The sequence below is a fragment of the Manis pentadactyla genome, chromosome 4 (assembly GCF_030020395.1).
Source record: "Manis pentadactyla isolate mManPen7 chromosome 4, mManPen7.hap1, whole genome shotgun sequence".
Taxonomy (NCBI): domain Eukaryota; kingdom Metazoa; phylum Chordata; class Mammalia; order Pholidota; family Manidae; genus Manis; species Manis pentadactyla.
In genome coordinates, this window is record NC_080022.1 from 19,814,651 (window position 1) to 19,829,380 (window position 14,730).

Genomic DNA, 14,730 nt, shown 5'->3' on the forward strand with positions numbered 1-14,730 from the left:
GTGACTTAGGACATGGTTTTACCATGAGTCTCTGTAGTTTAGAAACTTAGAGGGTATTCTCATCATCACTGTTACCTTTTTAGCTGAGATTTCAGCTGTAGCCTAAGAGAGAACTTTGCTTCTGCTTTTTCCCTCTTGATATTTAGAATTGTCTCTGTGGCTTTTTATCTTACCCACTGTCCTCATGACAGCTCTACTTCCTCTATTATAAAACAGGTAGTACTCTGCCAAAAAGAAAAGACATTACAGAGAATCAATTGCTTGAATGCCTCTCTCCCCCATTTTGGAGTTTTTTAATTAAAGTTTTCCACACCTTAAATTACAGAATAATTTATTAGTTATAGAATAATCAACTAGAAGGGACCCTTGTGGTACTGGAAATGTGGTTCCCGGACCCAGCATCAGCATCACCTGGGAACTTATAAGTGCACATCCTGGGCCCCATCTGAACCTACATAATCAGACACTCAGCAGGGATGGGGGGATCCCAGCAGTCTGGTTTTAAAAGCCAAGCCCTCCAGGTGATTTTGATACATGCTAAAGTTTGAGAACCACTGAACTTAATTTGAGAGTTAATGATATTTAGGTCCAGAGTGTAACCTACTCCCCACTCCCAATTTCAGATTCAGTTTTCAGGTTTATGTCAGGTCCAGGCCTGCTCTCCATCTTGGCTCTTTCTATTGAAGGTGCTTAGAGAAACTCTCCCCTCCCCTTCACACCACCAATAGATAAGTGTCTCTGGCAAGGGAAAGTGCCAGAGTTGTCCTGGGTAGCTCTAATATGATAAAGTTACGTCAAAAAGTGAATGAGCTGATTGAACTTGTTGCCCCACAGAGAGCTGAGAAAATTTGTAGCCAGATACCTGTGACTTGAACTTTGAGCTTTCATTATTGGTGCTATGCTGTACCTCTTGTTTTTATATATAAAAAACTATCTCTTGTTCCTTAAAGAGACAAAAGTTATATCTTTCTTATACCCTCAAACTCTTGAATATTAAAGAAGATGGACTTTTAAGTTGAGATGCACAAGTCTCTAAATTCAGAGTCACAGTTGCCTCAACAACTGTAACTTAGTCATGCTACCCACTTGGAAGAAAGCATCAATTTAAGTGCTTGTGCCTTAGTGCAAATGGGCTACAGATGTAAAAGAAAAATATTACACTCTCTAAAGAATAGGAACATCAAGGCGCTTGTGTATTCCCAACCACAGTATTGAATCATCAGTTTTGGTGGTGTTGAACAGTATATCATGGCAGAGTATACCAACACCGTCCTCTCCCAAACAAAAGGATTTTTTTTTTGGTATCGTTAATGAACAGTTACTTAAACAACATTATAGTTACTAAACTCCCCCTATTATCAAGTTCCCCCCACATACCCCATTACAGTCACTGTCCATCAGCATAGTAAGATGCTATAGAATCATTACTTGTCATCTCTGTATATACTGCCTTTCCGGTGTCCCCTCCCTGCTACATTATGTGTGCTAATCGTAATGCCCCTCCAACCAAAAGGATTTTGTTCTGATTTTCTGTGCCATAGAGCATATATTCATTGCTCCACACCTGAACTTGGATCTCAAGTAGTGCCATACCAACAAAGTACTATATAGCTTATAAGCTGCTTTAACAAACTGGTGGTATTTTCATTTTACTTATGATAAAATCAAGGTTATGAGGAAGGTTAAATGACTTTCCCAGTTGTTACTGGGTTTGTACCACTACTTTTCCATAGTTAACTGTTTTCCTATGTGGCATATGGTCTTGAATGATTGGGTTTGTGTTCTTACTGGCTAGAGGCCATCAAAGATTCAGGTTAATGAAATGTTCTTTATTTTGTAGCCATCCAGTCCAATGGATCAGATGGGCAAGATGAGACCTCAGCCATATGGCGGGACTAACCCATACTCACAACAGCAGGGGCCTCCATCAGGACCGCAGCAAGGACATGGGTACCCAGGGCAGCCATATGGGTCCCAGACCCCGCAGCGGTATCCAATGACCATGCAAAGCCGAGCACAGAGTACCATGGGTGGCCTCTCTTATGCACAGCAGGTAGATGTTGACTCCAATTACCTGAACCCTTGTTGCTGTCCAGGATCTGGTCTTAAGTGATAGTATGAGAATATGTCTCTAGCTTCTAAAACTCTTAAAAAGAGCATAGGTCAACCAGTTTCAGCTAGTTACAGTGTGTTACTAAAAGGCAACGGTGTGGAAATCATCCCATGTGTGCTCAAAAGAAAGCTCCCTGGCCACAGGCTATATATATGTCTTCTTTATTGACCTGGCTGGCCTGCTTGTACCCACTGAGTGGTGATCTCTGAAGGAGATGGGAAGAAAGGAAAGAAAGGAAGGCAGTGGCTGAGCGCTTATCCACTGCTACCAAGAAAAACCACTCATACCATATGCCCTGGTGATGGAAGAGGCCCTTTTACATTTCTCAAGGCCTTCTGCATATAGCTGTCTCTTTCAAAATGGACATTTAGGAGTAGAAGAAAAAGGGAAAATTGAATGGTAAAGATGCTACAGTGCCGTTACAAATGTTAAGATTGCCCTTATCTCCTTTTGTCTGGCCATCTGCATCATTATCTTTTTTTATTGTCATTTTTTGTTTTGACAGCATTTTTTACCATTTATTTTTTTGTGAAACTCATACTGAAAATGTTGAGGGACATGATATAAAACCTAACTTTACTTCTAAGACTTTAAATCAAAGTACTCCCTTAAATATAGAAAATGGGGTACTGTTACTTTTTTTTTTTTAATGAAAAGATGGAGGAGAGATTGGTGGATATTGGTTTTTTGTTGTTTGTATCCCCCGTGTCTAGACTGTATAAGTAAGCAAGTAGGCTCTCAAATATTTTCTGAATGAAGGCTAAATGAAAAAGAGAACCAGAGTAGCTCAGTGATTTGCACACTGTCTGGATTAATTAACCCTAGGTTTTCAATGAGCTGAGCTAGGCTGCTGTTGACTACTCATTGTGGCTAGGATACAGATTCCTAGTGCTTATAAAAACAGTCTAGACCATGATAAAAAGAGTAGGCTTATTGGTGAATACAGCTGCCCTTGAACTCCTATAAATATATATATATATATATATATAGTTGCCCAAATATTAAATAGTGTAAATATTATGTGGATGAATGCAATCCACTTGTAAACAGACCAGCTAGTAACCTAGCTTGGCTGTCCTTCCTGGCCCAGTTTAGACAGGGATGGTAGAAAAACCCCAGGCTTGGCTTGCCTGCTTTCTATACCTATCTTCAGGGCATTGCTCTTGATAGAATACCTCATCTTTCTTTATCCAGAAGAGTCAATGCTAAAAGTTTCCTTTCCTTTCCTACAGATTCCTCCTTATGGACAACAAGGCCCCAGCGGGTATGGTCAGCAGGGCCAGACTCCATATTACAACCAGCAAAGTCCTCACCCCCAGCAGCAGCAACCATCCTACTCCCAGCAAGCACCATCCCAGACCCCTCACGCCCAGCCTTCATATCAGCAGCAGCCACAGTCTCAGCCACCCCAGCTGCAGTCCTCTCAGCCTCCATATTCCCAGCAGCCATCCCAGCCTCCTCATCAGCAGTCCCCGACTCCATACCCCTCCCAGCAGTCCACCGCCCAGCAGCACCCCCAGAGCCAGCCCCCCTACTCGCAGCCACAGGCACAGTCTCCCTACCAGCAGCAGCAACCTCAGCAGCCAGCCTCCTCAACGCTCTCCCAGCAGGCTGCATACCCCCAGCCCCAGTCTCAGCAATCACAGCAGACTGCCTATTCCCAACAGCGCTTCCCTCCACCACAGGTAAGGTGCCTTGCCTCTCACCCTTCCCTATGTTTGACCACAGACAGCTTGGGGGCTGGTGTCATGAAAACTTTGCCAGACAAATTGGTTCTCTAATATGCACTTAAAAACCAATTAAACTGTGGGTAAACAGCATAACCTTCTTAACTGCGTAAAAACCTGAAGCTCTCCTTGTTGATGAAGAAATAGAGCAATGGAAAGTTGCATAGACAGATAAGAAATTAAAGATGATGGGACTGATTTTTTTTAAACAAACATTCAGAACTTGAGCATCTGAGTGAGTTTGATCTTTTTAAAAAGTCACTTTGGGAGGCTGTACTCTACATTCATTCTAGCTGCCATCCCATTTTGCTGTTGCTCAAAATATTTTGGACTCCTTCATTTGAAATTGCCATCAGAGCTGACATCACATTCTTTAGAATATTCTCAGTAATGGCAAATCCTTTTATTTTTTGAAGGTGGGTTTGGTTTTGAGAAATAGCTAAAATCCATTTGTAGCCATGTCAGTGAACAAGGTAGTTGATGAATTCTCAAAATAATAATTTGGGCTTTATTCTTTAAAGAGCAAAAGGAAGAGAAATGACAGTGGTAACAGGTCCACTAAAGATTTTGTGCATTGGTGGTATTGTTGGAATAAATATCTCACCCTAAAGTGATGACTTTGAAGAAAGCAGGACTCATTTTATGAAGAGTATCTAGTATGGGTTTGTCATTGTTTAAACTAATTGATCTCATTTCTTAACAGATGTAACTTGTAGTTAGCCAAGCTTTAGCATTTCACTCCAAGAAACAGTTCTGTGTAGATGGTGAATAAGTGGTCAACAGTGCTTCACAGAGTCTTACAGCCACTGTTGACATTGTTGTCTTAAGAGCCACACCTTGTACTTCTCTGCTTTGAGATAATATTGTGGGCAATTGGGCAGTCTCGCACCCAGCTTCCCCTGTGTGGGAGTCCCATAGTCTGTCCTTTCCCCGGGAAGCAAGCCTGCCTGGTTTATCAATACGAAGCCTTCACAGCTTTTGTTTTTCTTGTTTTAGGAGTTATCTCAAGATTCATTTGGGTCTCAGGCATCCTCAGCCCCCTCAATGACCTCCAGTAAGGGGGGCCAAGAAGATATGAACCTGAGTCTTCAGTCAAGACCCTCGAGCTTGCCTGTGAGTATTTCTGCCACCCTGTAAAAGATGTTGGGGGCAGAGAGGAAAGCAAAGAAAAACTGGTTTCCACTTGGATGTTTTGGTGGTACTGGGCTGAATGAATGATGAGTGATTCCCTGAATTCATGTTCAAAATTCTGAATAGGATTTATGGACTGCCCCTGTAGAATGTCTGCTTTGACTACCTGCCCAGGGAATATATTTTTGATCTCTGTCTAGGTTTTTGGTGGTGGTTATTGTTGTTTTGTTTAACTTGGGCTTTTAAATGTGGACCTGGGTGAAGGATGAAGAAGATGGACATGTTGGAAGCACTCTCTGCTCTCCATCAAAGTTGAAGGAAGTCTGTTTTTGTTTTTGTTTTTAACCTTACTTTTGAAGGCTTAATTTTTAGGTGTTTATCTTGGTGTTTAGTTAGGAGGTAGGATCTGGACTGCATTCAGCATGGAGCCACATTAAGCATGGGTGGAGTAAAAGCAGCTTTTCTCATTGTTGTTTAGTGTGAATAGGTGTTTTTGTCTAAATAGAGTGCTTGATGCCCAGATGCTTGATTAGTATTTATGGAATGTACTGACTGTGTCCTGAGAAAGGCAGTATAGTTTGCTGATGTAGAGCTTTGCCTCTAGAGTCAGAGTTCCTGGGTCTGCATTTTGACTCCACCACTAAGTCTGTATAAGGCAATCCCTCTTTGTTCCGTTCTCCTTAATATCTGTTGCAACCCCTTTCTGCATCCTGAACTTCACTGGAATGTGCTTTTTAATCTGATTCAGTCAGTAATGTATAACTACTCCCTCATCATCTATGGTCTGTGGCTAAATCTGGATTAGGTGCTGTTGTGGCAAGAACCCAGAGCAGTAGTTTTCTGCCAGTATTAGAAGTTGCTCCCCATCAGAAAGTTACTGCTCCTAGTGACCTTCCAACAGAACTGTATTTGGTTATTTTTTAGTCCTGAGAAGCCTAGTGTACAAAAATATTGCATGTCTTCTAAGGGTTGAGAGCCTTGTACTACTGAATCCAAGAGCTTCTGATCTGAGCTACTTAAGTGAAGGCTGTGTCAGCTTCTTGGGCCCAGGGAGGGTTGTTCCCAGGCAGCCCATCACAAGGAGCATTCCCAAGTTCAGGCTTCTACTTCACATTCATCCAAATGGGTCATTTGCTCTGCAGTAGAAGCTCCATGTGCGAGGTGAGATGGCTGGGTTTTTGGCATCTTGTTGAATTGCTTTTTATCTCTCTGCTACTTGGACCAAGAAACAAAAGGTGGTTATTCTTGGAAATTTTGGTCTGATACCAGATTTGCCTAGCCAGGCTGGGGGACATGGTCATAGCTGAAGAAGGTAGAAGTAGGGAATCCCTACAAGGGGCCTTTTCCTTTCTTAAGTAGCTATCTTAAGGGATTCCTAGGTTTTTGACAGTGTCTTTCTTCACTCAGGTGATATTTAGGGGGCACCTATTTGTGTTCAGCTCCAGAGCAGATGAGGGCTCCCTGGAGGGCAGCCCCTCCAGTTTTGCACATCATGCTCTTCACTCATTCACCTCACCTGCTTAGCCTAAGAGGCATTAGGATGGTGACCCTTGTTTTAAAGACTCAGTATGGTTTCTGATCCTGGTTATTACAAAAATTAGATTTTGAGGAGTTTTTGCTCAGCTACTAATGCCAAATCATTTAGCTGATACTATTCTGATTACGTTCTCTCTCTACTTAAAACCTCTCAATTATTTTTCATTAATCTTAGAGCAAAATCCAAAATCTCTAATATTACCTAGGTTGTTTCCTCCCACCCTCACTTTCTGATTCAGTAAGTCAGGATTGAGGCCTGAGGATTTGTATTTCTAACAAACTCCCCAATGTTGCTGACGCTGCTAGGCTAGGGATGGCACTTTGGGAACCTCTGCTTTGCCTTTTGCTCTCTGCCATGCTTTTTTCAGCTTTCAGACCTTTGCTCCCCTCTTCCCTTTGCCTAATACACTTTTCCTAACTCCTCCTGTTCATATTTCAGATTATATCTTCAGGATCATTTCCTCAGAAAACGCCTTCGTAAACAAGCTTCAAAAGTCATCTTAAGTAACTTCTCTAATGCCTTCATTGACTAAAGGCTGTTTTTTACCTAAAAAGAAAACCTGTAATATTTAAGACCTGTAAAAGATACAAAGAATAATTCAGTGCCCCAGTACCCACCTTTAGAAACCAAACTTGCTGACGTAGGTAATAGTACCTTAAATAGCCCTCTGTAATCACTTCCTCATCCTTGTACCTGGAGAAGCACTATTCTGTATCTGAAGTTTTTTTTGCTTTGTGTTACCAGTGCATTTTGCTGATACCTCTGTTAACTTTGGCCTCTTTGATGCTAAGCTCCTGGGGGGCAGGCACTGTTATTGACTTCTGTGCCCTCAACACCTGTCATGTGATGCCCAGGACTAGTGGTTCTCTACCTTGGCTGCATGTTAGAATTACCAGGGGAGTGAATGATCTTTAAAACCACTGGCCAGCATTCACAAGAGTTCTGATTTATTTGATGTGGGATAGGGTTCGGGCTTTGGTATGGTTAGCTGCTATCCCGGGGTGATTCTAATTTGCAGCCCCGGTAGAGATCCACTAGTCTAAATTGTGTCTGGTTCCTTTGCTATAATCTGTCTTAGCACCCATTCTTGTCAGTGCTTATCTCATGTGTAACTTCAATTACTTATTTAATGCAAGCTGAATGAGGGCTAGCTTGTTCTTTCTTGCTCCTTGCCATCATAGTGCCTGGCATATGGTAGACTCCCAATTCATTGAACGAATGAATCTGAGCAGTATCTGTTACATTGCTCATCCAGAAAGTAAATGTCTGACAGGACAGCTTGACCATATTACCATGTGGTGGTTTTCACTGCTAAGACAAGACAGGTATTACAGACTGTTATGGGAGGGACCAAATTCCATTTTAGAGAATGGTTTAATTTATTTATGCTTCTTGACAATGGTCTTAGGAAGAGTAGAGTTAGGGTGTGTCAACTATTTTGTAAAATGCTACCATTTCACCTTATGTTTAAAAGGTTCATGTAAGGTTCATGGGTGAGCAAATCTCTAGGTGTTTCATTCAGTCTTTAATTTTCTTTATTTTGGGGCAAAATCTTTAAGGGTCTCATTTGAAAACTGGTATCAGACTTTTGAATAGTCTTTTTTGAGAATGACTTGGAGTTGCATCTTTAAAAGCTTTTATTTAAGAAATTCATCCAAATGTATTTGGTTTCCCTAGAATAATGAATGCTTCCCCAATTTTTCTTACTGAGACACATTTGTAAATGTGTCTTGAAAGTGTACCTGGGATAGAGTTTCCATTCCATGGTAGAAAACGCATATAGGACTGAAAGCCCTGATCTGGAAAGGTTAGCTAGATCAGCACTTCTCAAACTTTAGCATGCATTAAGAATTACCTGGAGATTAATTAAAACACAGATTACTGACCTCTACCCAAAGACATTCTGATTCAGTAGGTGTGGGGTGGGACCCAATAATTTGTATTTCTAACAAGCTTTCGGGTGGTGCTAAAGTTTCAAATACCATACTTGAATAGGCAAGCTTAGGTAGTTCTTTGAAAATAAAAAAAAATCACTAGACTTGGAAGCGTCTGTGATAACTTGAATAATAGTGGTGATTTACACTGTAGTTTGACTCTTGGTGCTGGAGAGAAGGCTCTGTGTTGAAAATGGTGGAAAGAAAAGAGACTTGGAGAGAGAGAGACTGCCTGCAGTTGTGGCCTCAGTGCAGTTTGTTCCTGAGTTAGGGCAGCCCTTGCATAGCCAGCACCACCCTGGGAGTTCTCCTTTGTGGCACTCCTCACTGGATCCCTTCTGTAAGTTAGTCACCAAATCTTAGTCACCTCAGAAATTGCCTTTGAATCTGGTTCCCCTGTTCTTCCCCAGTGTTTTTCTTTCAAGTCCCTGTTACCTCTCACCTGGTGTCTGCCACAGACCCCCTGACCTGTTTCTTTTCCTTCCAAGTCTGATCTCAACATAATCATCAACATGGTCATCTTAAAAAAAATCATACCTGGCAAATTACCTTATTGCTCTAAAGCCTCTGGCTACCTGTTGCCTATAGGTTAAGCCCAAGTGTGGCATACAAATTCCTTTGTAATCTGGAGGATGAGGATCTGGGAGGGCAGGGGAAGGTAGGTAAGTTCCCTGCCCCTGGAGTAAAAACCGCCACACTGCTCGCTGTGGGTTTTATATGGAAGGCAGATGGTAGGCATTAGACAAGGGTTAAACTTCTGAAGTAATCCAAACTCTTAAGTCTGTGTTCTGAATGTGACATGGTTGCTACCCTCAAAGATCTTCCTCTGTTTTCATTAGTAAAATAGAATGTGTACCTGAAATGTTATAATGAGTGCTGTCAGAGTTTGGTGAAGTCAGTAATCCATTTATGTCTTAAGTAGTTGAGGGACATCATGGCAGAAATTAAGAATGAGGTAGATAGATATGGATGTACTTGGGTGGTTGGACAGGAAAAGTACAGCCTAAGAAGAAGCCAAGTAGGGGTGGGGTGCAGTATAGATGATATTTGGGGTGCTGGTCAGGATCAGGCTTCCTGGGGTGAGGAGTAACAGGAAGAAAAACTAGATCACAGGGGTTGGGGCCCTCGTGGGCTAAGCAAGCCATCTAGATCTACTCTTATAGGCCTGCATATATGTAATTAGGGCAATAACATGATAAAAAGAATGCTGTGCAAAATGAGCCATTTAACATGATAAAATGAATGCTGTACAAAATGAACCAATGGTGTGTAGTATAGTTTGAAAAGTGGAGAGTCTGGAAGCAAGAGGGTAAGCTGAACTGTTGAAATAATTCCTGCAAGAGTGTGGAGTTCTACTCCTCTGTCTCACTTGTGTAGCCACCTACTCCCAGTTGTGAGGTGTGCAGGAAAGAACCTATAGAACTGAAAATAAGTAGACTCTACTGGGTGGAAGATTTAATGATACTGACTGGGAGGAGAAAAGAGAAATCTCACAGAAATAGAAAGATTAATAGGAAAACTTATTTTGGAGAAGTTAAGTTCCATGTAGTGAGATATGTTAAGAACAAATGTGTAGTTACTAGTTGGAGATCAGAGACTGAAACTTATACTGAATCTGGATAGAGTTTGAGAGTTGTCTGTGTTGTTGTTAATAATTAAAACCATGGAATGAAGTAGGTCTCCCAGGTCACAGAGTGTGGCTAGAGGAGCCAGAGGGAGCCCTAGCAAATGCCTGCAGTCATCAGATAGAAGGGCCCAACAGATAGCTGAGAGATCAGAGGAGTACCAGGATTGTGTCGTATTTCTGGAAGCCCAGGCAGGGGAAGATGGTCCACATCAAATTTACATTTCAAGGAATATAAAATTGGATTTACCATAAATCAGGTTATCAGGATCCTTTCTGGATAGGGAAATGATCTGATTTCTGAGAGCCAGAGGAAAGGAAACAAGCAAGGGAAAGGTGTAAAGGTAAAGAGCATTATTGAAAGGTATTGAAGGAAGAGGCAGCTGAATCAGCCCAAAATCTTCAGCTTCATCTCAAGGCCTGCATGTGTGTAAGGCAGATAGATAGAAGGGTGAAGATGCTGGCAGAATATTAGGAGGGTGTAAACAGGCACATCTTTTGGAGTCCTGAGAAAGGAATCAAGAGCATTCACTAGGTTAGCTTGTGAGAGACACTATACCCTTGATTGAAAAAGTCTTAGAGGCTGCTGTTGAAGATCTGGATCAAACCTGTTTCCTCTGGTTAGGTGAGGCTATTGATGCCAGGAATGAGGTAGAAAATAGGATTAGGATTTTTAATGTCTGTCAAAATATAGATATCTGTATCTCTAGCTATTCTTTTATCACCTGGGTTTTCAAGCCCTTATTTAGATTTCACTTAACAACACAGTAACTATTAGCAATGGTGTTTTACTACTGTGATGTTCTCAGACTCTGAGAGCTTGGGTTACAGTGATCTGGAAAGAGGAAATGAAAGGGAACTATGTTGTTCCTGTAGAATCTGAATTGCAGAGGGCAGGCATGTGGCCAGAAAAGGAGCTATAGTCAATACCAATCCTCCTGGAAGGGCAGGAATTGAAATGTACTAAATAACCACTCCTGTTTTACATTAGAAGAAACTAAGGGTCAGAAGCAGGATTTGAATCCAGCTGCCTTTGATATTTCAGATGAAATATTTACTTTAACATCCCACCCAGCAGAGCAAAGGCATGGACATCTGATCCTCTCGATGTAGCCAGAAGTCTGAACCCCTTTGCCATGTAACATTTACTTGACTTGCCCTAAAAGAAGGATATAGATTTCCATTTCACTTTTGTTTTCCCACACCTCCTTGTCATGGAGGCACAGATGAGCTGTGAATAGGACAGCTGAAGGACCGGCAGGGGTGGAAACGGAAGATGGCCATATTTATAGGGCAGGTCTGCTGGAAGAACTAACCAACTAGGGTATCAACTCAAACAGTGGAAGGTTGACTAGAGTTTGGATCTTTGGTTCCCCTTGTGTTGGATGGGACCAAGCCCTGTTCTGTGCCTTTCTTCTTAAAACACGGTGTCCTGATTAATGCTAACTCTGATCAGAACTTTGCTGCTGGAAAAATGTGGTCCATTATTTAACGGCACAGACATCACCTGGGAGCTTTATAGAAATGCAGATTCTTGGGCCCCACCCCAACTCTATTGAACCCAACACTGCTAACAAGATCCCTAGGTGATTCATTTGTCTAGTGGTTTAGAAGCAAGGAGTTAGACCTCCAGAGCCTAGAGTAAGATTTTCAAGTGAAATATCAAGCTGGGGACTTTGGAATACAATAAATTTTACTAACTATGTATAATAAAATTTAAATAATACCTGAGTGTGGGTGGTGGGAGTCGAGACTACCACCCATTGTTTTTCAGTGCTTTGAGGTTCCTGGCTCCTCATGCTACAGTCCAGACCCATTTGTGGGGCCATCCACAGCTCCCAGCATATTTTTGTAGCCTCATCTCCTGCCACTCAGGTTTACCTTAAGCTCCTTACAGCTCCTGGTCCTTTCTACCATTGTCCTTTTGCTCAAGATGTAATCTCACTCCCACCCTCCCCCTCTCTCTTTTTCAATGCCTAGCAGACTTTTACTTTGGCTTCAAAACCTAGCTAAAATACCTTCTTTGGGACTTCTTCCCCCATTTTCTTCAGGTAGTTTCTTCTTGTTGGCATAGCATTATGCAGGTACCTCTGCTTGAGCAATCAAGTCTGTGACACCTGTATCAGGCAGCTGCTTAGTAACCTTTGTTAAATAGCCTCTAGGTTCTTGCTACCTACCTGAACTTAGAGCCAGCTTTTTTTGTCATCTAGGTTTATTGGGGAGAGCAATAAATCCTCAAAAAGGCTTAAAAAATTGGGATATTTGAAGGATTTTAATTTTATACTGTTTATGTTGCCTTTGTCACATTTCATGGTAACGAGGCAGGGCTAACAGTTTTTGCCTAGGTTTTTGATGATTTATTTTCAGGGTAACAGAAATGCCACTAGCAATTTTGGTACCCAGAGAAGCAAGGCCATTCTGAGGTTGGTTTTCTTTATATCTGTGAGTCTGTGTATCTTTGCTTGCTCCCCTTGAATTGCAGCCCAGGTACTCTCACAAAGTCTCAAAAAGGAAGTCCCCATCCCCTCTGTCATATCTGCCCAGACTGCTCAGAGCAGCATGTACCCTGTGCAAGTAGCTGTCCTTCTGTAGAGCAATGGTTGAGCGATGGTTCTCTGGCAGGGCTAGCCCATCGCTTCTGCATCTTAGTCACACTGCTTGGGCCCTGATGCTGCCTGGTGCCTGCTGAAGCCTGTGCTGCTTGCGGCAGATTATTGTATGCTTGTTCCTGGGCCCATTTCCTGTTTCTATTCTAGTCTGCTGGTGGCTCAGCTCTGCTTCCTGCCTGTGTGTCTCACACAGATTCCTCTTGCTGGAACCTTTTGTTTTCTTTGGAACAACTTCAGTCTGAAAATTAACTGAGCCTTACCTCTAGTGTGATGGCTCCTGGGATCAGTTAGCCCTACAGTGGACTAGGTAGGACCCCATGCCACCAGTATACTACTTATATTTGAACTTGTTCTTTCGTTTGTCCCCTGCTACAGGAAGCTAGTGGTTTGTTGCTTAGAACAGAAATTGGTATAAGAAGATAAACTGGGATCTTGTGCAGGCCAAACTTGCCTTTACTCAGCTACACAGGGCTGTCAGCACTGGTGTGCCCTGGTTCTTTTGCACCTGGAACTTATAAACATTTCCTGCTGCTAAGGAAGACACTTGGTGCCCTTTCTAGCCCCAGCCAGTCTGAAGCCCAGAGAATACTTACTTTGGGTTGGGCAGGTAATGCTGTCCTCAGCAGAGTAAAAGCTTGTAGACAGTATAGGGATGGAAAAGCATGGGCTGACTCAACCTTCTATCTTGTGTGAGCAGTTCAAACCAATCCCCCTCCCCCACCTCCCTCCCACCACCACCCCATTTCCCCCACACACCCAGAGCTTAGAGTTGGGAAGGAGAAAGAACAGGGAAGTTGTAGAAAGGGAGGAAGTGAAGGAGATTGTCCTGGAGAAATGTATTTTAAAAGTCCTGAAGCTCTCCTATCTTGTACATTTTCCCCAAAGATGCTGGTTTAACAGAGAATATGCTTTGTAAATAATTCTGTTAATCTCTCTCCTTAACATTAGTCTTTTGAGATCTTATAATATGTGTCAGAGTGGTTTCTGCCCTGAACCTTAGGCCTAGGTATGTTTAATAGAGAGAGATGTAATATAGGGAATTGGGCCTACAAAATCATTAGAAGGATTGAGAGAGCATGTTTTAGGCTTGTCTTGCAGGAACGGGACCTAGACCAAGATTTGACCCACCAGGGGATCTCCTACTACTGAGCTGTTAACACATTGATTGCCCTAAATCTGCTGTCCAGGGATCAGTACGTGGGAACAAAGAAGAGCAGCTGCTGCCGCCAGAACCAGCACTCAGTTAACTGGAAGCTGAAACCAAAAGGGCTCCTATAAAACAAGTGAAGGACACAGAGATATAGTCTCTGCCATACTTTAAGCTAATACTCAAGTCTGCTTCTAATTAGCAGAACCTGAACTGTTTCCACAGCCCACCTACAAGGGATTCTGGTTAATGTCATTTTTAGATTTTTAACCCCTACAATTAGGAAAAGAGTAGGATGAAGATGGTATAAGCTAGTCCCCAGAATATTCACACTTAACACAAATACCACCATTCCCCCTTACCTCCCACATTACATTTGAGGAACCTAAGTCCCAGAAAATGTAAAGGACTTGCCCAAGATCATTCAGTAAGTGAGAGAACACTGGGTTCCCTGACTTGCAGTCCAGTTCTTTTAGTATTAGGACCAACTCCTATAAAGGATCAGTGCAAAGCTCCTTTAAGAGGAGTAATGTCACATTCAGAAAACAGACTTTGTCTTCCATATTCACTTCTCTTTGAAGAAAGGAAAAAAGGAAATATGGAGGTGTAGGGTTGAGATTTCCAGGCAAAGGTAATGATAGTGTAGCTTCTGAATTTTAAGTCTGGTCCCCAGTAAGATGGAGGAAGCATTTACTCTGACAGAAAGAAACCTCAAAAACTAAAATTTCCTGAAATTCTTGAGTCAACATATGGATGAACTCAGTTGCCTTGGTGGCAGTGGCTTTCCTCCACCCATCCCTATTTTCCTTTCTTTTCTGTTGGTGCTTTTATAACTTTCTGCAAAGCTGGCTGGGAAATTACCTCAGTGAAGTACATGCCCCAGTTTCTGCCATTGTCCTTCTCCAAAA

At 42.2% G+C, this 14,730-nt stretch overlaps 1 protein-coding gene across 4 annotated transcripts in view; it reads left to right on the top strand.

Annotated features, from left to right (window-relative positions):
- ARID1A (AT-rich interaction domain 1A) overlaps positions 1-14,730 on the top strand; it is a 65,493-nt gene that overhangs the window by 23,969 nt on the left and 26,794 nt on the right. For all 4 annotated transcript variants that reach the window (XM_036914866.2, XM_036914868.2, XM_036914867.2 and 1 more), the window contains exons 2-4: positions 1,841-2,053; positions 3,346-3,798; positions 4,837-4,953. In XM_036914866.2, coding sequence (XP_036770761.2) covers positions 1,841-2,053; positions 3,346-3,798; positions 4,837-4,953 — 783 coding nt within the window. The remainder of the gene's footprint in view (positions 1-1,840; positions 2,054-3,345; positions 3,799-4,836; positions 4,954-14,730) is intronic.